Source organism: Heterodontus francisci, chromosome 30 (genome assembly GCF_036365525.1).
Source record: "Heterodontus francisci isolate sHetFra1 chromosome 30, sHetFra1.hap1, whole genome shotgun sequence".
NCBI lineage: Eukaryota > Metazoa > Chordata > Chondrichthyes > Heterodontiformes > Heterodontidae > Heterodontus > Heterodontus francisci.
Genome location: NC_090400.1, coordinates 19,557,310 through 19,583,805, shown reverse-complemented (window position 1 = coordinate 19,583,805; position 26,496 = coordinate 19,557,310). Strand labels below are relative to the sequence as shown.

The 26,496-nt window shown below is 43.9% G+C and overlaps 1 protein-coding gene across 1 annotated transcript in view; it reads left to right on the top strand.

The window, feature by feature from the left end:
- The window catches only part of tmem132e (transmembrane protein 132E), a 679,389-nt gene that overhangs the window by 181,700 nt on the left and 471,193 nt on the right, over window positions 1–26,496 (top strand). The window contains exon 3 of the mRNA XM_068009881.1: window positions 8,860–9,003. Within this exon, the coding sequence (XP_067865982.1) occupies window positions 8,860–9,003 (144 nt within the window). The remainder of the gene's footprint in view (window positions 1–8,859; window positions 9,004–26,496) is intronic.

The window sequence follows — 26,496 nt, the reverse complement described above, 5'->3', positions numbered from 1 at the left end:
TGATGTGGTCTGCATGGATTTTAGTAAGGCTTTTGACAAGGTCCCACATGGCAGATTGGTTAAAAAAATAAAATCCGATGGGATCCAAGGAAATGCAACAAGGTGGATACAAAATTGGCTCAGTGGCAGGAAAGAAAAGGTAAATGTTGATGGCTGTTTTAGCAACTGGAGGGCTGTTTCCAGTGGCACTCCGCAGGGTTCAGTACTGGGTCCCCTACTTTTTGTGGTGTAGACAATTTGGACATAAATGTAGGGGGCATGATCAAGAAGTTTGCAGAGGACACAAAGATTGGCCGTGTGGTAGGCTGCAGGAAGATATTGATGGTCTTATCAAATGGGCAGAGAAGTGGCAAATGGAATTCAACTTGGAAAAGTGCGAGGTGATGCATTAGGGGAGGTTAAACAAGACAAAGGAATACACGATTAATGGGAAAATGCTGAGAAGTGTAGAGGATGTGAGGGACCTTGGAGTGAATGTCCACAGATCCCTGAAGGTAACAGGACAGGTCAATCAGGTGGTTAAGAAGGCATATGGAATCCTTTCCTTTATTAGCTGAGGTATAGAATACAAGAGCAGGGAGGTTATGCTGGAACTGTATAACTCATTGGTTAGGCCACAACTTGAGTACTGTGTGCAGTTCTGGTCACTTCATTACAGAAAGGATGTAATTGCACGAGAGAGGGTACAGTGGAGATTTACGAGGATGTTGCCAGGACTAGAAAAATGCAGCTATGAGGAAAGATTGGATAGGCTGGGGTGTTCTCCTTGGAAAAGAGAAGGATGAGAGGAGATCTGATTGAAATGTACAAAATTGTGAGGGGCCTGGATAGAGTGGATGTGAAGGGTCTATTCACCTTAGCAGAGAGGTCAGTGATGAGGGGACATAGATTTAAAGTGATTGGTAGAAAAACTAGAGGGTGGTGATGGTCTGGAACTCCCTGCCTGAAAGGGTAGTTGAAGCAGAGACCCTCAACTCATTCAAAAGGAGTCTGGATATGCACCTCAAGTGCCGTAAGCTGCAGCGTTACAGACCAAATGCTGGAAGGTGGGATTAGAATTTCGGCCAGCACTGACACGATGGATCAAGTGGCCTCTTTCTGTGCCTTAAACTTTCTATGATTCTAACTTTCCAGAGATAGAAAAAGTAGACAGAGTATCAGGAAAGGGAAAAAGAAAGAGCTTTCCAGAAGAAGAAGTAGGAAAGAGAGTTAAGTTGGCTCGAACAAACTAGGGGAAGACCCAATACACCCAGTGAAGACACCTAGCTCAGGACCAGATGCTGAACTTCGAAAGTTCTCCCAGTTGATTGCAAAGTTCAATGAGGGGGATGTGGAAGCATTTTTAGTCACTTTTGAAAAGTTTGCAAAACAGCTGAAATGGCTGGCAGGGAGCTGGATGCTGTTGTTGCAAAGCAAGCTAATGGGAAAACCCCATGAGGTTTATTCAGATGAGAGTTCCTCAGATTATGAGATGACTAAAAATATTATCATGGGCGCATATGAGATAGTACCGGGGGTGTACTGCCAAAAATTCTGAACCCTCCAAAAGCAGCTCCAACAAACTTACCTCGAGTTTGAAAGAGTTAAGCAGCTTGTTTTTGACCAGTGGATACAGGCACTCAAGATACAGCCCACATATGAAAACCTCAGAGAGGTGATCCTTCTCGAGCAGTTCAAAAACTCGCTTCCACTTCCCATTAAATCCCACATAGCAGAACAAAAGGTTCCAAGAGCCAGGCAGGCCTTGGCTGATGAATTTATGCTTGTCGACAAGCTCTTACCCCAAGGGAAACCTTTCCCTAGTCACCCCTAAAAACCCGAAAAGGATAATAGGGAGGAGGGTGATGGGAACCTAAATAGCTATGGGTGAGAAGGGATAGCTGGACACATAGGGGGCCCTCCTCAGGCCATAAAGGATGGTGCTGAGAGCTGGAGCGGTGCCCGAAAACCTGTGTTTCCATTGTAACAAGGCAGGTCACTGTCGAGCTGGCTGCTGGAAGTTACGGGGAAAATCTGTAGGATGAATCAGGGCACACCAAACCTGTGCAGAAAAAGGGGCCCTAATGGAAAGCAGAGAAGAGCAGACCGTGGTTTTAACTGCAGCAGTAAGGCCCAGTAAACCTACCACTGTGAGTGCAAGAGAACCTAACAAAATCCCGCAAAGTTACCAGGATTTTGTGTCCCAAGGAAAAGTGACCCCATTCCCCTCAAGTGAGGCAAGCAAGCCCATAGTCATGGGGCCTCAACTTTTTACAATTTATATAAATTACTTAGATGAAGGGACCAAAGGTATGGTTGCTAAATTTGCTGATGACACAAAGATAGGTAGGAAAGTAACTTGTGAAGAGCGCATAAATGGGCTACAAAGGGATATAGATAGGTTAAGTAAGTGGGCAAAGACCTGGCAAATGGAGTATAAAGTGGGAAATTGTCCACTTTGGCAGGAAAAATAAAAAAGAAGCATATTATCTAATTGGTGAGACATTGCAGAGCTCTGCGATGCAGAGGGATCTGGGTGTCCTAGTGCATGAATTGCAAAAGGCTAGTATGCAGGTACAGCATGTAATTAGGAAAGCTAATAGAATGCTATCATTTATCGCGAGGGGAATTGAATACAAAAGTAGGGAGGTTATGCTTCAGCTATACAGGGCATTGGTGAGATCACATCTAGAGTACTGTGTACTGTACTGGTCTCCTTATTTAAGGAAGGATGTAAATGCATTGGAGGCAGTACAGAGAAGGTTTGCTAGACTAATATCTGAAATGGGTGGGCTGTCTTAAGAGGAAAAATTGGACAGGCTTGTATCTGCTGGAATTTGGAAGAGTAAGAGGTGACTTGATTGAAACATATAAGATCCTGAGGGGTCTTGACAGGGTGGATGTGGAAAGGATGTTTCCCCTTGTGGGAGAATCTAGAACTAGGGATCGCTGTTTAAAAATAAGAGGTCGCCCATTTAAGACAGACATGAGGAGAAATATTTTCCCTCAGAGGGTTGTGAGTCTTTGGAATTCTCTTCCTCAAAAGGCGGTGGAAGCAGAGTCTTTGAATATTTTTAATGCAGAGGTAGATAGATTCTTGATAAGCAAGGGGGTGGAAGGTTATTGGGGATAGGTGGAAATGTGGAGTAATCAGTTCAGCCATGAGCTTATTGAATGGCGGAGCAGGCTCGAAGGACCGAGGGGCCTACTTCTCCTCCTAATTCGTATGTTCATATAGTCATACTTGGGGATACAGGGGCCACACAATCCCTCTTGCTGGGAAAAGGCATGACCTTTCCCCTAGGGAGTGCATTGAATGCTAGAGTGCTAGTGAATGGTATCGGAGGAAAGTATATGCCCATATCTTTATACTGGGTGCACCTGGAGTGCGACCTTGTTTCAGGACTGGTAACTGTGGGGATTGTTCCTAGTTTTCCTGTGGACAGTGCAAACCTGCTCCTAAGTAATGATCTGGCGGGGGAAAAGGCAGTTAATTCCCCGGTGGTTTTAGAGAGACCGAAGGAGATCAGGGAGACACAGCAGTTGCAGGAGAAGGTCCCCGGCATTTTCCCTGACTATGTGGTGACCCGGTCCATGGCCAAACAAGCTCCATCAGAGGAGGCTGAACTGGCACTACAGATGGATGACCCTACTGTCTGGTTATCTGAATCCTTCTTTGGGAGGTTAGAGGACCCAAAGGATGGGTTAAACAGATCTTCCTTAGTTGAGGCTCAGCAAGCCAACATTGTATTAAAAAAGATAGCACAGACTGCCCAAACCAAAGCCGAAGCAGAGGGAGTCCCAGAGTGCTGCTATTTAAAGAATGAGGTGCTGATGAGGAAGTGGAGACCTCCTCACAGACCTGCAGACGAAGAGTGGCTCACCAGATAGTGATGCCGCCGAGATACCATAAGGAAGTACTACGAATAGTCCACGATCTTCCTTCCAATGGCTGGACATGTCCGTATACGAAAAATGCAAGTCCGCATAAGACAGCATTTTGACTGGCCAAAACTCCACAAAGATGTAGTGGAGTACTGTAAAACTTGCCACACGTGCTAGGTTTTGGGAAAGCCCCAACCTGCAATAAAACCTGCCCCCTTAATTCCCAAAATAAAAACAAGAAATTCTGGAACCACTCAGCAGGTCTGGCAGCATCTTTTCACAGATGCTGCCAGACCTGCTGAGTGGTTCCAGCATTTCTTGTTTTTATTTCAGATTTCCAGCATCCGCAGTATTTTGCTTTCCCTTAATTCCCATACTGGCTTTTTGGGAACCCTTCAGCAGAGCCCTGGTGGACTGTGTGGGGCCCCTAGCGAAAACAAAAGGGGGCTACCAGTATCTTCTCACCAATATGGATGTGGTTACCCAATTCCCAGAGGCCATTCCCCTAAGAACTATGTCTGCCAAGGTAGTGGTGGAGGGGCTAACGCAATTCTTTACCAGATATGGGCTGCCTGCTGAGATGCAGTAAGATCAGGGCACGAATTTCATGTCTAGGATTCTTCGAACAGTCATAGGTAATCTGGGCATAACCCAGCTAAAGTCCTCAGCCTACCACCCACATTCACAAGGGGCTTTGGAACAGTACCACCAGACCCTAAGGACAATAATCAGGGCATACTGCTACTAGTACCCCCATGACTGGGACAAAAGGCTGGGATTTCTCCTGTTTACCACCAGGGACTCTCACAATGAGTCCACTTGTTTTAGCCCCTTTGAATTAGTTTATGGACACGAGGTGAGAGGTCCACTTAAACTGATCAAGGAGAGGTTTTTGGGACACGGATGAGGCTTCCATGTTAGAGGAGGACTGGGAGGATTCGCACATGGAACCCTCTACTATTCCATTAGCCAACACTAAAATGTTAGAAAAATTAGAAACCCACTCTCCTATTTAACTGCAAAGAGGAACCCTACCAAGGCTGCTCACAGCATTTACAGAAATCTGCAGGGACATGGAAAGTTTGCAAAAGGCCAAGCCAAAATTGAGGGAAATGCCACACCTAATTGAAGTACCGCAGGGGAGTGCAGTGAAAGTGGGACAGACACCTGCAAGCAGTAATGTCCCAAAGGACATAGGGCAGATTGGAAAAAAGACACTCCCCAAAGTAAAGGGAAAAGGGAAGGGAAAAAATCCCCTAAATTAAACAGTACTTGTGTAACTCACCAGAAAACAAAAAATGAGGTCAGTGTGGATCTACCCACTGAAGAATCCAATGATCAGGTGCCAAATCCAAAGCTAATCAAACCCAACAATTTAGAGTCAGACCTCAGCAAGAACAAGGGCCCGGTGGAAACCTTAGACACCTCACAGGGGCTAAAACACTTTTTATCACCTGCTATCACTATAGAGATAAGAATTATCAGTGTGCCGGAACCTGAATTGTTAAAACCATGTGTTGTGGAAACAGCAGTTAAGGGGTTAAAGGTTGTACAGACAGGAACCCTTGCCATCAGCAGTAATGGAAATTTGCATACTACAAGCCTCACCTACAGCCACCTGTTTATTGAGATGAATAGTCCTCAAATACTACAGGTTGATGCTAGAGAAACCCTAAGCCAATTTGACAACATGTAACCCAAAGGAAATACATTTTTTTTTATGGTACGTCATCCAAAGGAAGGATGATGACAAAACTCCAAAAAATTAAACCAGAGCCAAGCTAGGGCAGTGTAAGTTTGAGAAGTGAGTGTTTGAGAATTTATGTGTATGGTCTTTTTTACCCACAACCTTGTAACGAAATGTTCCTGTAGTCACATTTCATTTTGTGTGGTGCGGCAGTGTCAGGAAAACATGCCATACCATATAAGGATTTTTTAATTCATCGGTTGGAAACCAACATTAAACTTTTAAAAAGGAAAGCTGGGATCCTGCAATTAACTTTTAAAAAACAGGCAGTTTTTGTGATGTTTGCTGATGATTGCACAGTGTTCAGTATCATTCGCGACTACTTAGATACTGAGGTAGTCCGTGCCTGCATGCAGCAAGACCTGGACAACATTCAGGCTTGGGCTGATAAGTGAAAAGTGGCATTCACACCTGACAAGGGAGAGAGCAAGAGAGAATCATCTCATCTTGACATTCAACAGCATTCCCATCACTGAATCCCCCAATCAACATCCTGGGGGTTACCATTGACCAGAAGCTTAACTGAACCAACCATATAAATCTCTTGGCTGCAAGAACAGTTCAGAGGCTGGGAATTCTGCAGTAAGTAACTCACTTCTGACTCCCCAAGGTCTGTGTACCATCTACAAGGCACGTCAGGAGTGTGATGGAATACTCTCCACTTGTCTGGTTGAGCGCAGCTCCAACAACATTCAAGAAGCTTAATACATATAAGACAAAGCAGCCCTGCTTGATTGGCACCCCATCCACTACCTTAAACATTCACTTCCTCCACCATTGGTGCACAGTGGCAGCAGTGTGAACCAATTATAAAATGCACTTCAACAACTTGCCAAAGCTTCTTCAACAGCACCTTCCAAACCCAGGACCTCTACCACCTAGATGGACAAGAGCAGCAGACGCAGACGTGGGAACACCACCATATGCAAGTTCCCCTCCAAGTCGGTTACCACCCTGACTTGGAACTATATTACCATTCCTTCGAGTCATTAGGTCAAAATCCTGGAACTCCCTCCCTAATAGCACTGTGGGTGTACCTATACCACATGGACTGTCGCGGTTCTTCTCAAGGGCAATTAGGGATGGGCAACAAATGTTGTCCTTGCCAGTGATGTTCACACCCCAAGAATGAATAAAGAAAAAGAACTCAGGAAATATTAAAATATGTAACAATTGCATTCCCATTTATTGTTGGAATTTTATGAACAACAAATGACGGCTGCAGAAATCTTATGAGGGGAAAAAAATTCAAGGTCAACTGCACAGCAACTTCGCAATGGAACTCTGGAATGTTAGAGCAGATTGACAAGTTAGGGTGTATGGCTCAAATAAGTGTTCTTTTATATAAACACATGGAGTGTAAGGAACAAATTAAATGAACTACAGGCACAAATTCAATTTGGAGGGTATAATATTGTAGCTATTATGGACACATGGCTGTAAGACGGTCAGAACTGGGAGCTAAATATACTAAGATCGAAAGTAAAGTGCCTTGGTTTGTTTTTCCCACATTAAAGCACTATATAATTGCAAGTTATTGTCATTGCATGACATTCTTTGGGGAAAAAACACGGGCTTTTCATTGAAACATCTTTTCCATTGCTCTCATCGCTCCATTTGTACAAAAATTTACTTCACAAAGGATTCAGGGCCTAAGGACTATATGTAATTATTAAGTAATTACTTGACCCATGAAAGGATGCTTTACAACAGCTGTTGTTTGATCACCTTAAGAGTGATGTCCCTTTAAGATCTCAGTATGCTAATGAGCTAAGTACCAAGATGTAGTCATGTGACTGCAAGCCAGAGGCATTCTGCAACTGTAACACTCAGGTGAAGCTTCTGTAAATAGTTTGCTCTGTACTGTACATACTAGTTTCGCTGTTAATAAACTCGTTAGAGATCTTCAGCATAACTGGACTCCATGCATCTCATTTATGTTGCATCAGGCAACGTAAAGAACTCCGGATGATATTGTTCATTTGTACTTCTATTATGACATGCTCAGACTCACACAAGCCACATTGAAGAGAAAAATATATTGCAGTATGCAAGTTATAACTCATGGAAATCAAAGGTAGGTCACTATTTACCCATGTTTAGTATATGGGGGACTTTTTAGCCATATATGATTTATATTCCAGGCGCTGCTTCACAAACCACTGACCACCTCCAGGCGCTTATCCATTGTCTCTCGAGATAAGGAGGCCAAAGAAGATGATTTATAGAAATACAAACCATCAGTCAGTCAGATCTGTGTGGCTTGTAGAGATTGTTAAGTTATGCTTGCAGCCTTAACTAATGTAATGCATCTTGTATTTCTCACTTGTGTATGATAACAGCTATGGAAATATTTTTATTGTCATTTGCAGTGTTACCCAGACTTCATAACATCACTCTGTGATAGCAGAATATCTAATGCCTCTCTGTGAAATGTGGTTTTTGTTTCTTTTGTGAAAAAAAGCTGCTGCTCACTTCTGATATCCAGTCTGCCTAACTTGTTGAAATAAAACTCATATGTCATAAAAGGCACTGAAAGCCCTTTATGAATCAAACTTTTTCACTTGGTTCAAAGGTTTTAGTCCAACCCTTTTATTGCTTTGGTGTCTAAGGGAGACAGTAGTATTATTATGAATAAGTTCTATGTCAACAGTTACAGTCAGGAGAGTGCTTTCAAAAGCCAGCATCATCATCTACTATAATTTCTAATTTTATTTCTTCTAACTCTATTGTCATGAGGATTTTAGGAAAATGTAGTGATGAGAATGTGAAACCTCTTCATTGGTGAAGTACTATTTATGATTACAGGTCTGTCACTCATTGTGGTAGTATGGGAAGTCATTTGAGATGATGAATTAAAAGTGTTCCACAACATTGAAGAATATTAGCTTGAGTCTTTCTTTTACAGGCCATTTTCATACTAATAGTACTAAATAGATCTAGTTGCCTGTCCACTCTTATTTGCAGCATTTTCTGTTTTTCATCCTACTGTTATTCACTAATAACAATTAAAATAATTCTTAATTTCTATGTTTCCTGCAGCTTAATTTTAATTAATGCTTTTTAGGAGTGTGTTGAACACATTGAATATATATTTTGAGATTGATCTAATAGAAGTTCTTATTATAAATGGGAAGTATTTTTGCTGTAAATATATACTGAGTGAATCAGAACATCAGTGTTTCATTTTTTTGAGTTAATAACTCCATTGTGTTTGTCTGACCACTATTGTGTTCAACATTTTGCAGGGTAAAGGCCAAAAAAGGAGTGAACTTGAAAAATATGTGGCCAAAAAACCCTGAAACCTGGCAGTTGAGATCAGAGATCTTGAATGGAGGAAAACATTCCACAGCCACAGTGGAGATGAATAGGAAGCACGGAGTCTTATACAGGTGAGATCATTTAACAAATACTAATGGATCTACCATAGCATTATATATGATGGGGTAAATTTCTACCCCATTTCCTGATTGTTTGCTGTAACCTCGATGGAAGAGCTGTTGGAATTCTGGAAAAATACCATCGATGATGATTTTTCCAGGGTTTTCGTGGCCTTTTCACTAAACCAATGATGGATGATCTAGAAAATCGTCATGGAAACTCATCCCCGGTAAGCGAAAGAATATGGCCCCTCTCTTACCAGTTTCTGTTTTTTTTGTGGTGCTGTTTCTCTTCTTCACTTGGGCAGAGGAGTAGGTTATTCAGCCCCTCGTAGCTTGTTCCACCATTGAATTAGATCATAGCTGAGCTATATCTTAACTTTAACTATCCACCTTGGTTCTGCAACACTTAATAGCCTTGCCTAACAAAAATGTATCAATCTCAGCTTTGAAATTTTCAAATCAACAGTTTTTTGGGGGAGTGTTCCAGGTTTCCATTACCCTTTGTCTGAAGAAGTGCTTCCACAGATCATCGTGCTTCTATCTCTCATTTTCTGTTTCTCTAATGCTTCTCTCTCCCTAACCTTCTGCTTTTCTGCCTTTTGTTTTCTTCTTTACTTTCAGGTGGAAGGCAATGATGGGTCACATGGTGGGGAAAGGAGTTGCTAATTGCTGCAGTCTCCATTCTATGGTGGCAGTTGTGGGGAAAATATTGTCCTCAGTAGTGCCCTTTCCAATCCTTGCCTTGATTCCCTTATACCTCCATCTTCTTTCTACTTCTTCACCTTCCTATCACCCCTGTACTACCAATAATGCCCCTAAACCTATTGCTACCCCCTATCCTCACTTCACGGTTGCTCACTTGACCCTTAACTCTCCATCGACACCCACTACTCCAAATTACCTGCTCCAAGGACGGGCAATGAAAGACCAAAAAATTTCTCAAACTCAAGACATTTCCCTTCTTCCATTTCCCCTCCTTTCCTATCCACTTTACTCAGAGGCATTTTTTGCTTTCATAATTAAATTTTTTTGTCTGCTACAATAAACAAATCATATGCTGGGACCAGAGTCCTGGCAAATCGTATAACTAGGGCTGTAGATAGGGCTTTAAACTAAATAGTGGGGTGGGGGGGAGGATTCAGTTGCATGGAAAAACAGGAAGTTAAAGGAGAAGGTACGAGTGCAGGTTAGTGGGGAGGCTGATTATTACCAAACTGCAAGAAGTATACTGGTTAAACCAGAAGAGAGAAATAATAAACAGGCGAATAAAGCATCAGTGCTGAGGGACAGGTTAGGGGGTATAGCCCAAATAAGAGTTCTCTATACAAAAGCACGGAGTGTAAGAAATAAACTAGATGAGCTGCAGGCGCAAATTCAAATAGAAAATTATGATGTGGTGGCCATTGCAGAGACGTGGCTGCAGGATGGTCGGGTCTGGGAACTAAATACACCTAGTTATAAAGTTTACAGGAGGGACAGGGAAAATAGCAGAGGGGGTGGAGTAGCCTTACTGATTAGAAATAATATCACCTCATTGGTGAGGGAGGATATAATGAGGGGAAAGCATCCAGTGGAGACCTTATGGGTGGAACTGAGGAACAGCAAAGGATCTAAAAATGTAATGGGTGTGTGTATAGATCCCCTGGTAGCAGTTCTGAGGTGTTAGATTGTATAAATGCACAAATTAGGCAAGTGTATAACAAAGGCAGAGTAGTATTAATGGGGGATTTTAACTTACAGATAGATTGGGAGAGGCATACTAGCACCTGTCAGAAAGGTAGTGAATTTCTGGAATGTGTCCGGGATAGTTTCCTATAGCAATATTTCCTAGATGTAACAAGGGGACAGGCAATATTAGATTTAGTTATGAGTAATGAGCCAAATTTAATTGGTAGCCTAACTGGGCATGAACATTTATCAAATAGTGATCACAACATGATTGAATTCAAGGTAGGGTTTGAAAGTGAAAAGCACGAATCAGCTACTAGAATTTTAGACTTGGGTAAGGCTGACTTTATCGGGATGAGACAGAGACTGTCCACGTTAAACTGGGTAGATCTGTTAATGGGTCAAACAACTGAAGAACAGTGGAGAGTATTTAAAGAAATATTTAACGAAATACAGAGCGAGTATATACTCCTGAGAGGAAAAAGCTCCACTTCACAGAAAAAACAGCCATGGACAAGTAAAGAGATTAGGGATAGCATAAAACAAAAAGAAATGGCTTACAAAAATGCAAAATGCAGCACAGATCTGGCCGAATGGGATCGATACAAAGACCAGCAAAGGGTCACAAAGCAGCTTATAAGAGCTACTAAAAGAGATTGTGAAAGGAATCTCGCAAGGGACATCAAAATCAATAAGAAGACATTTTATAGTTACATAAAGGGAAAACGGGTGGTCAAGATCAATGTAGGCCCATTAAAAACTGAAACTGGAGATATTGTCATTGATAATGGGGCAATGGCAGACATGTTGAACAATTACTTTGCCTCAGTATTTACAGTTGAAAAGGAGGATAACTTGCCGGAAGTCCCGAAAAAATTAATAGTCGATAGGGGACAGGGACTTAATACAATTAATGTAAGTAAATCAACAGTAACAAGGAAATTAATGGAACTAAAGAGTGAGAAATCCCCAGGACCTGACGGTTTCCTTCTGAGGGTGTTAAAGGAAGTAGGGGAGCACATTGTAGATGCCCTAACTATAGTCTTTCAGAATTCCCTAGATTCAGGAATGGTCCCTCTGGATTGGAAAGTTGCACATGTCACTCCACTTTTTAAGAAGGGTGAAAGGGGGAACCAAGGAAATTACAGACCAGTTTGCCTGACATCTGTGGTGGGCAAGTTGCTGTAGCCTATAATCAAGGATAGGGTGACTGAACACCTAGAAAAATTTCAGTTAATTAGGGACAGCCAGCATGGATTCATGACGGGAAGGTCATGCCTGACAAATCTCATTGAATTGTTTGAAGAGGTGACTAAGGTAGTGGACAGGGGAGTGTCTATGTATGTTATTTATATGAACTTCCAGAAGGCATTTGCTAAAGTCCCACATAAGAGACTGTTAACTAAGGTAGAAGCCCATGGAGTTGAGGGCAAATTATTGACAAGGTTAGAAAGGTGCTTGAGTGGTAGGCGACAGAGAGTGGGGATAATGGGTAAGTACTCCGATTGGCAGGATGTAACTCGTGGTGTCCCACAGGGATCTGTGTTGGGGCCTCAATTATTCACATTATTCATTAACGACTTGGATGATGGCATAGTAAGTCATATATCCAAATTTGCTGATGATACAAAGTTAGGTGGCATGGTAGACAGTCTAGATGATAGCATAAAATTGCAAAGAGATATTGACAGACTAGGTGAGTGGGCAAAACTGTGGCAGATGAATTTCAATGCGGGCAAGTGTGAGATTATCCATTTTGGACCAAAAAAGGATAGAGCAGGGTACTTTCTAAATGGGAAGACTTAAGTACAGTGGCTGTCCAAAGAGACTTGGGGGTTCAGGTACATAGATCTTTAAAAGGTCACGAGCAAGTACAGAAAATAATGAAAAAGGCTAATGGAATGCTAGCCTTTATATCTAGAGGATTGGAGTATAAAGACACAGAGGTTATGCTGCAGCTGTACAAAACCCTGGTTAGACCCCACTTGGAGTACTGTGAGCAGTTCTGGGCACCACACCTTAGGAAGGATATATTGGCCTTGGAGGGAGTGCAACATAGGTTTACAAGAATGATACCTGGACTACAGGGGTTAAGTTACGAGGAGAGATTACACAAATTGGGCCTGTTTTCGCTAGAATTTAGAAGGTTAAGGGGTGATCTGATTGAAGTCTTCAAGATATTAACAGGAAAAGACAGGCTAGATAAAGATAAACTATTTCCACTGGTTGGAGATCCTAAAGCTAGGGGGCATAGTCTAATAATGAGGACTAGACCGTTCAGGAGAGAAGTTAGGAAGCACTTCTTCACACAAAGGGTGGTAGAGGTTTGGAACTCTCTCCCACAAACAGCTGTTGGAGCTAGAACAGTTGTTAATTTTAAATCTGAGATAGATAGATTTTTGTTAAGCAAAGATATTAAGGGATATGGGCCAAAGGCAGGTATATGGAGTTAGGTCACGGATCAGCCGTGATCTCATTGCATGGCGGGACAGGCTCGAATGGCCTACTCCTGTTCCTATCTTCCTATGTTCCTATTATGGAAAGACTTTTTTCCATTTATGTCTTCCTCTTTTCTTTTCTGTCCCTGTCTAACAGGTGCCAGCAGCTAGAATCTTTCTCAAAGGCATAAAACAGGCTACCCATTATTCACCCAACTCAATCCAATAGTTCCAAAATTGAAAGTTCCACCCCTTACATTTTTAACTGTCAGCAAACAATAGGTGAAATAATTTGAAGCTTTAATTTTAAATTCCAAATTAATTTTTTTTTTAAATTGAACTAAATAAGAATGAGGAAAGACTGTTAGTTGCTGATCAGTTGAGCCTCTATATTAGCAGGAAAGATGATGCAAGCTACAGAATTGTCGCAGAAGCTGAGCCTCAGGCCCCAGAAATCACAGGCTATGGAGAGAAAAGGAGCTGAATTTCCAATCACCCATAGGGGTGAGTTCAGGCGCAGGCGGGACTAAAAAATCATGCACTGGGAGTCACTAGTTTCCAATGCCTCAGGGATGCAATGCGATTTTCAAAGGGAGGGTGGGAGGGGGGAGCCAGCAATCCTCACGTCTCCAATTAATTGGTTCTTGAGCTCATTAGGAGTCTGGAAAGCAACAGTTTGGAATTTTTAATTGAGAAACACGGGAAAACAGAAGGTCTGGGACACTTCAGGGAATAGCTGTTGGGAACACAGTGGGGAGCCATGGATGGTCATGACTCAGTGTGCAAAAGTTATATAAAATAGGAGAGTTAAACTCAGTTGCTCATGCAGTGGCACAGAGTTGTCATTGCTGGTGTTGAGAGGCATACCTTTGTGAGGAGTGAGTGTTTGGACTTTTGAGAGGGGTATGAGGCTGTTGGCATCACATCTATATCAGAGATTGGTTGAGGAAGCCCTGGTAAACCTATAAGTAGCAGTTGAAGCTGTTGAGATGGGAGCAGGCTACTTTGACATTAGAAAGAGTAGCGAGGAGGACCATCAACAGATGCATCCTCCTAATCAGGAGGAAGCCAGAGAAACAATGTGAGGAGCTGCCACGGGAAGAAGGCGCAACCACAACATCAGGTGTAACAGCCAAGAGTCAGCTACCTGCAAATGAGAGTGCCATGCCACAAGCGACTGTGCCTATTCAGGAGGTTGGTCTCTGATATTTGTGCTCTTATCCACAATGACCAGAGGCCTCACAGTACCCATATGGGGCCTCTACCTCCAGCTGGGAAGGTTAGCATGGAGCTGAATTTTTATGCATCTGGGTCATTCCAGGGATCAATTGCGGACATGGGTGGCATTTCTCAGGCAGCAGCTCATCATGCCAACAGGCAGGTCACGGATGCCCATTCCAGAGGGCGGGGGACTGCATCCACTTTTGAGTCAGATGGGCCTGAGCAAGCACAGAGGGCATTAGGGTTTACTGTCATCGATGGATTCCCTCTGGTCCAGGGGCTCATCGATAGTACCCATATAGCCATCAAGGCACTGACAGACCAGCCAGCCAGATTCCCAGACAGAAAGGCCTTCCACTCAGTGAATGTCCAGCTGGTCTGTAACCACATGAAGCGCATCTTGCAGGTGTGACCTTGGTTCCTGGGCAGCTGTCATGATGCCTTTATCCTCCAAGTGTCCCAGGTGCCGGACAGCTTCAAGCCAACATCCAAGGGTCGTTGCTGGGAGATAAGTGTTATCCCTTGAAGAGATGGCTCCTGACATACGTCCAGGCACCCAGGCACAGATGCAGAGAGGCACGACAACCAATGCCATCGGCTAACACGCAGCTACATTGAACAGACCATTAGCATCTTGAAGATGCACTTCCATTGCCTTGACCGGTCAGGTGGTGCCCTCCATTATGAGCCAGCTAGGGTGTCTCATATTGTGGTTGTCTGTTGCACACCGGAAAACATGACATTACATGGAGGTCTAGAGCTGGTTGAAAAGGAGATCCTGGAATGCCACTCTTCCTTGGCGGAGGATGAAAGGGGAGCTTCAGAGGAGCCTAGACATTGGAGAAAATTTGCAAAGGCTGTCCCAGGGCTCATTGTGATTGCCAGTCACAAAACGGCCACGCTAATTCAGCAATATTTCACTTGAGCAGCTCTCAGCCCTCATGGCTGATGGCTCTGTCACTCACCTTCCATCAGATAGAAAAATTATCCAGTAAGGAAACACATCTCAGGAATCCTGTTGCCACCCACATTGAGTGAAACTCAGGTCTCCGCCGCCAACAGTCTCCCCCAACACAGACCTTGGCACTGCATGAAACCTAGACCTCCGCAGCCCCAGTCCCTGGCCGGTCACTGTATGGCCTTATTGACTTCAAGCAATGATAACACATAAGTTTGCACATTGGCATAATCAATAATATAATAAAGAATAAGACAATAAATAAAGAAACTCAAAAAACATCACCCAAGTGACTCAAGGAGTACATCTAATGTCTTGGCGTCTTGCATTCATGACTGCTCGTATGGGACGGCAGTCCCTGTGACTGAGGATGAGTTGGAGGCAGCCTGTTCCCTTGTCTCTGCATGTGACTGAGATGTCCATGGCTTCCATCCTTATTATGTAGGATCCCGTGGAAGCTCCTTCACCGGCTGTGGCGCCTGCTTCTTTGCAGGAGTAGCTTCTGTCACAGGGCCTTGCTGCATGGATGGTTCCTCAGTCAGAGGGGCCAAGGACACGAAGGATGATGCCAGTGCCCCATGAGGGGCTGGACACCTCATCATCCTCTTCGACTGCCTCAGGCCTTTCATAGTGCCGTTGCATGCTGGATGAGGCCACCAGCTGGGATGCAGCTGGCATCCACTCCATGGATCTCTGCGCCATCAGCAACACTGAGAGGTCAATGCTACACAGAGTGTCACTCTTTCTGTGTTTGTCAGTGGTCCTCCTACATCCACACAGAGTGATACTGCATATAGCTCTCCAAGAGTTTGGCCATTGTGTCAGTGGAGGAGCTCATACACTCAAAGCCCTGAGGCGTCGTGGAGCACATGCAATGAATGGACTCCTCCACTGTCTTCCCATGGCTCCCCAATGCCTCAGGGTTCTCCAACATGTGGGAACACATCTGCCTCTAAAGCTCCAGAAAGACTCTCCTTGTCATAGAGTCATTTATGGCACAGAAGGAAGCCATTCGGCTTATTGAGTCCATGCTGTTTCTCCACTGAGCTATTCAGTCAGTCCCACTCCCCCACTCGATCCCCATAGCTTTACAAGTCTATTTGCTTCAAGTGGCCATCCAATTTCCTTTTAAAGTCATAGATTGTCTCTGCTTCCACCACCCTTATGGGCAGTGAGTTCCAGGTCATTACCACCCGCTGTGTAAAGAGGTTCTTCCTCATCTTCCAGGAAGGATCTAAAGGGAGGGCTAAGAAGAGCAAGGAGAGGACACGAGAAGTCATTGGCGGATAGGATCAAAGAAAACCCTAAGGCTTTCTATAGGTATATCAGGAATAAAAGAATGATAAGAGTTAGAACAGGGCCAATCAAGGATAGTAGTGGGAAGTTGTGTGCGGAATCAGAGGAGATAGGGGAAGCGTTAAATGAATATTTTTCGTCAGTATTTACAGTAGAGAAAGAAAATGTTGCCGAGGAGATTACTGAGATACAGCCTACTAGGCTAGATGGGATTGAGATTCACAAGGAGGAGGTGTTAGCAATTTTGGAAAGAGTGAAAATAGATAAGTCCCCTGGGCCAGATGGGGTTTATCCTAGGATTCTCTGGGAAGCCAGGGAGGAGATTGCAGAGCCGTTGTTGTTGATCTTTATGTCGTCATTGTCGACAGGAGTAGTGCCGGAGGACTGGAGGATAGCAAATGTTGTCCCCTTGTTCAAGAAGGGGAGTAGAGACAGCCCTGGTAATTATAGACCTGTGAGCCTTACTTCGGTTGTGGGTAAAATGTTGGAAAAGGTTATAAGAGATAGGATTTATAATCATCTTGAAAAGAATAAGTTCATTTGCGATAGTCAGCACGGTTTTGTGAAAGGTAGGTCGTGCCTCACAAACCTTACTGAGTTTTTCGAGAAGGTGACCAAACAGGTGGATGAGGGTAAAGCCGTGGATGTGGTGTATATGGATTTCAGTAAGGCATTTGATAAGGTTCCCCACGGTAGGCTATTGCAGAAAATACGGAAGTATGGGGTTGAAGGTGATTTAGAGCTTTGGATCAGAAATTGGCTAGCTGAAAGAAGACAGAGGGTGGTGCTTGATGGCAAATGTTCATCCTGGAGTTTAGTTACTAGTGGTGTACCGCAAGGTTCTGTTTTGGGGCCACTGCTGTTTGTCATTTTTATAAACGACCTGGATGAGGGTGTAGAAGGGTGGGTTAGTAAATTTGCGGATGACACGAAGGTCGGTGGAGTTGTGGATAGTGTCGAAGGGTGTTGTAGGGTACAGAGGGACATAGATAGGCTGCAGAGCTGGGCTGAGAGATGGCAAATGGAGTTTAATGCGGAGAAGTGTGAGGTGATTCACTTTGGAAGGAGTAACAGCAATGCAGAGTACTGGGCTAATGGGAAGATTCTTGGTAGTGTAGATGAGCAGAGAGATCTTGGTGTCCAGGTACATAAATCCCTGAAAGTGGCTACCCAGGTTAATAGGGCTGTTAAGAAGGCATATGGTGTGTTAGCTTTTATTAGTAGGGGGATCGAGTTTCGGAGCCACGAGGTCATGATGCAGCTGTACAAAACTCTGGTGAGGCCGCACCTTGAGTATTGCGTGCAGTTCTGGTCACCGCATTATAGGAAGGATGTGGAAGCTTTGGAAAGGGTGCAGAGGAGATTTACTAGGATGTTGCCTGGTATGGAAGGAAGGTCTTACGAGGAAAGGCTGAGGGACTTGGGGTTGTTTTCGTTAGAGAGAAGGAGGAGGAGAGGTGACTTAATAGAGACATACAAGATAATCAGAGGGTTAGATAGGGTGGATAGTGAGAGACTTTTTCCTCGGATGATGATGGCAAACACGAGGGGACATAGCTTTAAGTTGAGGGGTGAAAGATATAGGACAGATGTCAGAGGTAGTTTCTTTACGCAGAGAGTAGTAGGGGCGTGGAACGCCCTGCCTGCAACAGTAGTAGACTCACCAACTTTAAGGGCATTTAAGTGGTCATTGGATAGACATATGGATGAAAATGGAATAGTGTAGGTCAGATGATCGGCGCAACATCGAGGGCCGAAGGGCCTGTACTGCGCTGTAATGTTCTAATTCTAATTCTAATTCTAATATTCCCCTTGCATCTCTTGCCCAAAACCTTCAATCTGTGTCCCCTAGTCCTTGTGCCATTAGTTAATGGGAACAGTTTTTCCTTGTCTAACTTATCTAAGCCTGTCATAACTTTGTACATTTCTATTAAATCTCCCCTCAATCTCCTTTATTCTAAGTAGAAACCCCCCAGTTTTTCCAACCTAAACTCGTCAAAACAAGCTCAAGGAACAGCATCTCATTTACCGATCAACCTGCCGGACTGAACATTGAGTTCAATAATTTCAGAGCATGTTGGGCCCCCCTTTTTATTTTCAGTTTTTAACTTTCTTATTTTTATTTTATTTTATTTTAGCCTGTTTCATCATTCATTTTTCTTACCATGTGCCTGCCCACTGTTTTTTTCATGTTTGTGCTTTGGGTCAGGACTGTTCATTTTTCTGTCCATTAACACCCTCTCTGCACTAACGCTTTGTCTTTCAACACACCATTAACATACCGATTGCCTTTGCTCCATGACCTTTTGGCCAGTTAAAATAAAAGCAAAATACATCCTTTGTGACCCTGTCCTATCAACACCTTCACTTTTGTTATCTCTTGCTCCACCCCCGCTTTATTTGCTTAAAACCTATTACATTTCTAACCTTTGCCAGTTCTGATGAAGGGTCACTGACCTGAAACGTTAACTCTGCTTCTCTCTCCACAGATGTTGCCAGACCTGCTGAGTATTTCCAGCATTTCTTGTTTTTATTTCAGATTTCCAGCATCTGCAGTATTTTGCTTTTATTTTAATTAAAATCCTCTATCCCTGGAATGATTCTGGTAAATGATTCTGGTAAAAGGGCAGCACAGTGGCGCAGTGGTTAGCACCGCAGCCTCACAGCTCCAGGGACCCGGGTTCAATTCTGGGTACTGCCTGTGCGGAGTTTGCAAGTTCTCCCTGTGACCGCGTGGGTTTTCGCCGGGTGCTCTGGTTTCCTCCCACAGCTAAAGACTTGCAGGTGATAGGTAAATTGGCCATTGTAAATTGCCCCTAGTGTAGGTAAGTAGGAGGGAATATGGGATTACTGTAGGGTTAGTATAAATGGGTGGTTGTTGGTCGGCACAGACTCGGTGGGCCGAAGGGCCTGTTTCAGTGCTGTATCTATAAATTAAAAAAAATAATAAAAATAAAATAAATCTCTTCTGGATCCTCACATCCTTCCTCAAGTGTGGTAACCAGAACTGGATGCAATACTCCAGTTGGGGCCTAACCAGAGTTTTATAAAGGTTCAGCATAACTTCCTTGCTTTTGTACTCAATGCCTCTATTATGAAGCCTAAGATCCCGCATGTTTTACTAGCCACTCTCTCAATATTTTCTGTCACCTTCAAAGATCGGTGTACATGCACCCCCAGGTCCCTCTGTTCCAGCACAAACTTTAGAACTGTATCATTAAGTATGTATAGCCTCTCCCTATTCCTTTTGCCAAATGACACCTGAGGTCCAGTATCTCTGCCCATCAGAGCATGGCTCTGTCTGTCCTCCATCCACTGAGGGGGACTCCCCACAGCTGTCTCGGGCTCACTCTCCTCCTCCTGCTCACTTGTGAGATGTGTTTCACCCAGTGACACCTATTCTAAGCTTGTCTGAGACCCAACCGAGCTGAGTGTGTCTATACTGAAGAAAGGTGTGCAGGAATGATGTGACGGTGTAGGCTCCGGAACATCTTTCCCTGCTAAGAAGGCAAGAGATGACTGAACTGGTGCACCTTGCTCCCTCATCATCACTGACCCTGTGGGAAACACAAAAAGGTTGTCATGAGAACTCGGCCTACTCAGCAGGTGCCTCGGCACAACCAACCCATTAGATGACAGCGGTTGTGTAGCCATAGAGTGCATAGGGCAGGAGTGACCTCCATACCCTTCACCTGTGGATTGAGGTATCAAATGGCCAAGTCCTGGATGACCTCTCATCTTGCCATTGTCCATGGTTTGACATGACGGCACCTTTGCCATCTACAGGGTTACCTCCTCCATTGTGTTCAGTGTGACAAGCTGTGGCATACCACCACCCATTGGAGACATTTCTTGAAAATTATAAGCTCTCTTCACCTAGAGGATGGAGAGAGAGAGATTTATGAGAAGGCTGCCCTCCCTCACTCATTCCAGCATCACATACACAATCTGTTGCTTTCCTCAGAGATGCCCCCTGCTCATTCGCATTCAGTATGTGAGGGTTGCCGACGCCTTAATGATGCTGCTGGCCACTTGATCTGACAATGTTAAGGAGAACCATGCACACTCAGTCTGCTCAGCTCTAGTGTATGCTGGTGTCTGCAGAGTTAGATGGCTGTCACCAGCGTGTCGCTTGCCACTCACCTTGCCTGACCTTAGTAGATCATTAAAGCACTTCTGGTGCTGGAGCCACATTCTCCCAATCACACCCCAGCTGCTGACCTGTGAGGCCACCTCTATCTTTTTTTTTTATTCTTTCATGAGATGTGAGCATCATTGGCAAGGTTAGCATTTGTTGCTCATCCCTCATTGCCCTTGAGAAGGTTGTGGCGAGCCACCGCCTTGAACTGCTGCAGTCCATCTGGTGTAGGTACACCAACAATGCTGTTAGGGAGTTTGGGCTGAAAGGATTTCTTCTTCCAGGAGGGAAGAGCACAGCTCTCCTGTCAGCAAAATGTCAGTCAATACCTCAAGGGAGGCATCAAAGAAACATCGGGCAACCTGGGGATGCGCAGGCCACTGCTGGCCCTCTGCTCACCCTGTTGCTCCATTTTCACAGGCAATGACAAGCCCAGGCATGTCTGCCGTTTGCCTTTTAAAATCACCCTGTGCCACGGGTTCCTGCCTCCAGCCCGCCTCTAGACTTGCCTCCGGGCCAATTAGGGCCTTTCCCTTTAAAAATTGTGAGACGTTCTTGATGCTGACGCAGGGTTGGGACTGAGAAATGATCCCGACCCTGGATTGAATATCCAGCCCAAGATGTTTCAGAATTTTACAACAGCAAATTTGTTACTCTTTGGATCTAATGTATGATTTTGTGAATTGTGCAGTTTATGTGTGTTATGCTAGAAATTTTATTTTTTGCTGCTTGTCATAGAAAGAGATACAGCACTGAAACAGGCCCTTCGGCCCACCGAGTCTGTGCTGACCATCAGCCACCCATTTATACTAATCCTACTTTAATCCTTGTGATGTCTATGATTAACGTAGAACTTTTTTATGGTTGATGTAACTTTCTTATATTGTCAGTGAATAGGAGGCTGATGTATGTTTTTCTTTCATGACACTCTGTCAGATTCTACTGTCTGGAGTGTTATGTTTAGGCAGTGTTTTCTATTGATTATGTAAGCATGAAAAATATGATGTGGGCAGAGGCAATAGAAACAAGAACTGATGCCTCACAAATTTCATTTTGATTGTAGTTGTGGACATTGCACATAAAGCTGAGATCACCTATGATGAGCATTTCCCAACTTTTACAAATCTTCTCTTGTCACCTTGCTATCAGCCTCACCCTCTCCCAGACATACTCTTCATGTCGTCCATATGCAGCATTTTTTCTTCATGTGCACCTCTGCTCCTTCTATCCTGATCAAATTTATTTGATGGAGGTTGCAGGCCATCTTTTCCTTTGTAGAAAACAATGACAACGTTCAGGGGAGGTGAATGAATGACAAAGATACTGTCTCTATATGAATGCACCATGATAATGAGATGTGGGCATGCATTGTTCCTTTAAATGAAGAATCCTTGAAGACTAGCTATAGTCCTCCTGGCAGACAATGTGAATAGATAGAGTGGTTGTGAGTAAACAACAATTTATATTTATACAGAATATAAAAACAAAGTGCTGGAAATGCTCAGCCGATCTGGTGGCATCTGAGGAGAGAGAAACTATTCTAGAGTGAAATATATTAGTGGCATAAATGATTCATACAGAAAAAAACAAAATTTAGACCTGAGGATGAATGGCACATTGTGCTACTTTCGGTATAAGGGTCTTTTTCGCAATAGCAATATGCAAACAAATCTAGGTAGCATTGTACTTTGTTACAAAGTCAGTTTGAGCATAGGTACCTTCTCTGTTTCAGTGGCTTCCGTTGCTGTCTTAAATGGATGTTACCTCACACTCCTTCTAACCTACTTGTATAATATGGGTATCTGGGAGTGTAGTAAAGAAACCCTCTTATAATCTGGGACTGGATGTTTGTGTACTATGGATGCAAATTTCTTCAATCCCTTCGAAAGCAAACTGAGACAGCATTGGATGAGATAAGACTTGATTTGAATCATTAATGTGTTTTATTCCCCAGTAAGGTAGATGTAGATAACACTAGTTATATATATATTTGTATGGCTGGGGAAGCAGTTCTATTCAATATCGAGGTTAACCATTCAATGGTTTCAGTTGATGCAGTGTGAATGGTTGTGGTGCCACCAGGAATGGATATCTCAGGGCGAGAGTTCAATATGCAGACAATTGTCTGACTTGGATGGCCAAAGTCACAATTTGAACTGGTCCTCATGTCACACTTGTGGAGCAAGTGGCCACATCTTCCCTGACCAATCCTCAAGCGGTTTAAGGTTGTCCAGAGTTTTCATGGGAGGTTGAAACCTGGGGCTTCACCACTTGGGTCAGTCACCAGGTTGTGGTTGGTGATGTTAGCAGTCAACCAGGAGGTGCGCCATCAAGATGTGGGGTTGTCATAAGTTCGTAGGGTGTGACGTGTGTTCCATTCGGGGCCACGAGATTTCAGGCAACTGTGTGAGTTATTTTTTGAGGTCCTGAATCAATGGGAGTGCTTTGTTCACTGTCAGCCAGTGGTATTCTTTGAGGAGAATGTTTTCCCTGCGGACATCAGGAGGTTCAATGTGCGCTAGCACAGGAAGCCACTCGAGATGTGTTCAACTCTACGTTCCAGAAATAATCCTCATGATTTTCCAGAGGTGGATACCTACTATGCTTTTGCAGTGACTCCTGAGTCATGTTAAGCAGCAGTACTCTGCTGTTGGGTATACCAGGGCGAGTGAAGCATTGCGTAGTGTGTTGGGTCTGCTGCCCCAGGTGGTACCCGCCAGTTTCCTTATGAGATTTTATCTCATCTTGACCTTGACTCCAGTGTTCTGGAGGTGTTGCTAGTAGGTCAACATACGGTCAAGAGTGATGCCAAAGTATTCTGGCGTTGGGTCATGGGTGAGTGGTTGGCCCCAGAACTGGACGTGAAGTTCTTCCCAGCCTTCGAGTTGATCAGGCTGAACTGACAGTCTTGGCGGCATTTGGTCGGAGTCAAAAAAGGATGTAAAGATAAGCCCAGCAGCTGCAGGCCAGTCAGTTTTACTTCGGTGGTGGGGAAACTTCTGGAAACAATAATTGGGGACAAAATTAATTGTCACATAGACAAATGTGGGTTAGTTAAGGAAAGCCAGCAAAGATTTATTGAGGGAATATCATGTTTAACTAACTGGCTGGAGTTTTTTGAAGAGGTAACAGAGAGGATTGATGAGGGCAACGCTGTTTTTGTGGTGTACATGAACTTCCAAAAGGCATTTGATACAGTGCCGCACAACAGATTTGTGAGCAAAATTATTGCTCATGGAATAAAAGGGACAGTAGCAACATGAATATGGAATTGGCTGAATGATAGGAAACAGAAAGTAGTGGTTAATGGATGTTCACTGGGATGAAAGAAGGTTTGTAGTGGAGTTCCACACGGGTCGGTGCTTGGGACCCTTGCTCTTCCTGATGTATATTAATTACCTTGACCTTTGTGTAAAGGGCACAATTTCACAATTTGTGATGATACGAAACTTGGAAGCGTTGTGAACTGTGAGGAGGATAGTGTGGAACTTCAAAAGGACATAGACAAGTTGGTGGAATGGACAGACAAGTGGCAGATGAAGTTTAATGCGGAGAAGTGCGAAGTCATTTATTTTGGAGGGAAGAACATGGAGAGACAATATATAACATAAAGGGTACAACTGTAAAGGGGGTGAAAGAGTCATAGAGTTATACAGCACAGAAACAGGCCCTTCGGCCCATTGTGTCTGTGCCGGCCATCAAGTATTCTAATCCCATTTTCCAGCACTTGGCCCGTAGCCTTGTATGCTATGGCGTTTCAAGTGCTCATCTAAATCTTAAATGTTGTGAGGGTTTCTGCCTCAACCACATCTTCAGGTAGAGGGATCTGGGGGTATATGTGCGTAAGTCATTGAAGGTGGCAGGACAGGTTGAGAGAGTGGTTAATAAAGCATACAGTATTTTGGGCTTCAATAATAGGTGCATAGAGTAGAAGAGCAAGGAGGTTATGATAAACTTATATAAGACGCTAGTTCGGCCTCAGCTGGAATATGGCGTTCAGTTTTGGGCATCACACTTTAGGAAAGATGTGAAGGAATACAGAAAAGATTCACGAGAATGGTTCCAGGGATGAGGAACTTCAGGTATGAAGACATATTGGAGAAGTTGGGGCTGTTTTCCTTGGAGAAGAGAAGTCTGAGAGGAGATTTGATAGAGGTATTCAAAATCATGAGGGGTCTGGACAGAGTGGATAGGGGAAAACTGTTCCTGCTCGTGAAAGGATCAAAAACGAGAGGGCACAGATTTAAAGTGATTGGCAAAAGAAGCAAAAGCGACATGAGGAATAAACTTCTTCATGCAACGCAATGGGTGGTTGGGATCAGGAATGCACTGCCTGAGAGTGTGGTGGAGGCAGGTTCAATCGAGGCATTTAAAGGGGAATTAGACCGTTAACTGAAAAGAAAGAATGTGCAGGGTTATGGGGAGAAGGCGGGGGAATGCATTAGGTGAATTGCTCATTCAGAGAGCTGGTGCAATTATGATGGGCCAAATGGCCTCCTTCTGCACTGTAACAATTCTATGATTCTGAGTCTCCATTTTCTGAAGTATGCATACAGAGAACATAAATCTTCAGTGAGTATTTTCTCAATGTCCTGAAGTTCTTTACCTGGAAAGACAATGCCAAGCCGTCAGCATATATGAAGAGCAGTGAATTTGTGGGAGGAAGGTCTCTGGTATATATATTGAAGAGGGCCGGTACGAGAACTGATCCCTGTGGGAGCCCGTTGTTGGTTATGCATGAGCAGCTGATTTGTTATCCAAGGTCACCAGTGATCGAATACAGTTGTTGTTGTACCCGTGTTCAATTAACATCATAAAGTTTGAAAAAAAACAAACACTGATTTCAAACAGGCGAAGGCACCGCAACCCTGAGCACTCGCGGGAAAGAAAGTATCCACTTCAGGAAATCACGCAATGTAACAAACAAGCTTCTGAACTGTATCAAGTTCCTATGTCATTAACAAAAGAATCTCTGCGGAGAACTCAGGTTGGGAAGTTTAATCTCCTTATTTCCAGATAATTTTAAATCCTTGGGCCAAGTATAGATTAAAGCAAGAGCTCAGTTGATGTTTTTGTACTTAGTGCAGTTACTGGTATCTTCCCCGGGCTTGTCAGTTTCTCCTGGACTTGATAGAGGGTCCTTTATGTTGGAATCTATAGCTGTTTCTTTTCCTTCCTTTCCCCCCAACACATCTCACCTCTGATTTCTGTTTGTCCTGATCTCAGTCTCTCTCTCTCTCTTTCCTCACTGTCAAACCGAAAGTAGGCTCCAGACTCAGCCTTCTTGCTGTCTCTCAGGCACTCAGTCATTTCTCCATGATTTGGCACTCTCTCGCTGGCTTTAAAAGGACAGAGAACCGAAAAACACACACACACATGCACTAAAACAGGCTAAATGAAACATCTAGTGAAAGAGACGTGTGAGGCCTGCGTGCTCTGAGCTGCTGGGGTAAGTGCGGTTGAGCATTCCACACCTTGATATTCATGTGAGGGTGTCAGTAATAAGACCACAGCAGCCAACTGGAGGCTACCGCGATATGTTTTCAAACAGGAAGAGTAGTGCAGATTTCAGAGCACTGTACATTTCCCACCTTGACGTCCTGAATGTTCATTTGAAGATTACTTCCCGGAGCAAGGCAGCACTGTCCATGTCCAGCCCGACCCAACCTGAGCACGAATTTTGGACCCGGAAGAGAGACCCGATTTGACCCGAACCCGACAGGTCGTCGGGTATGGTTGGGTATGGTTGGGTTCGGGTCGGGTAGCCACGCTTTATGCCGGGA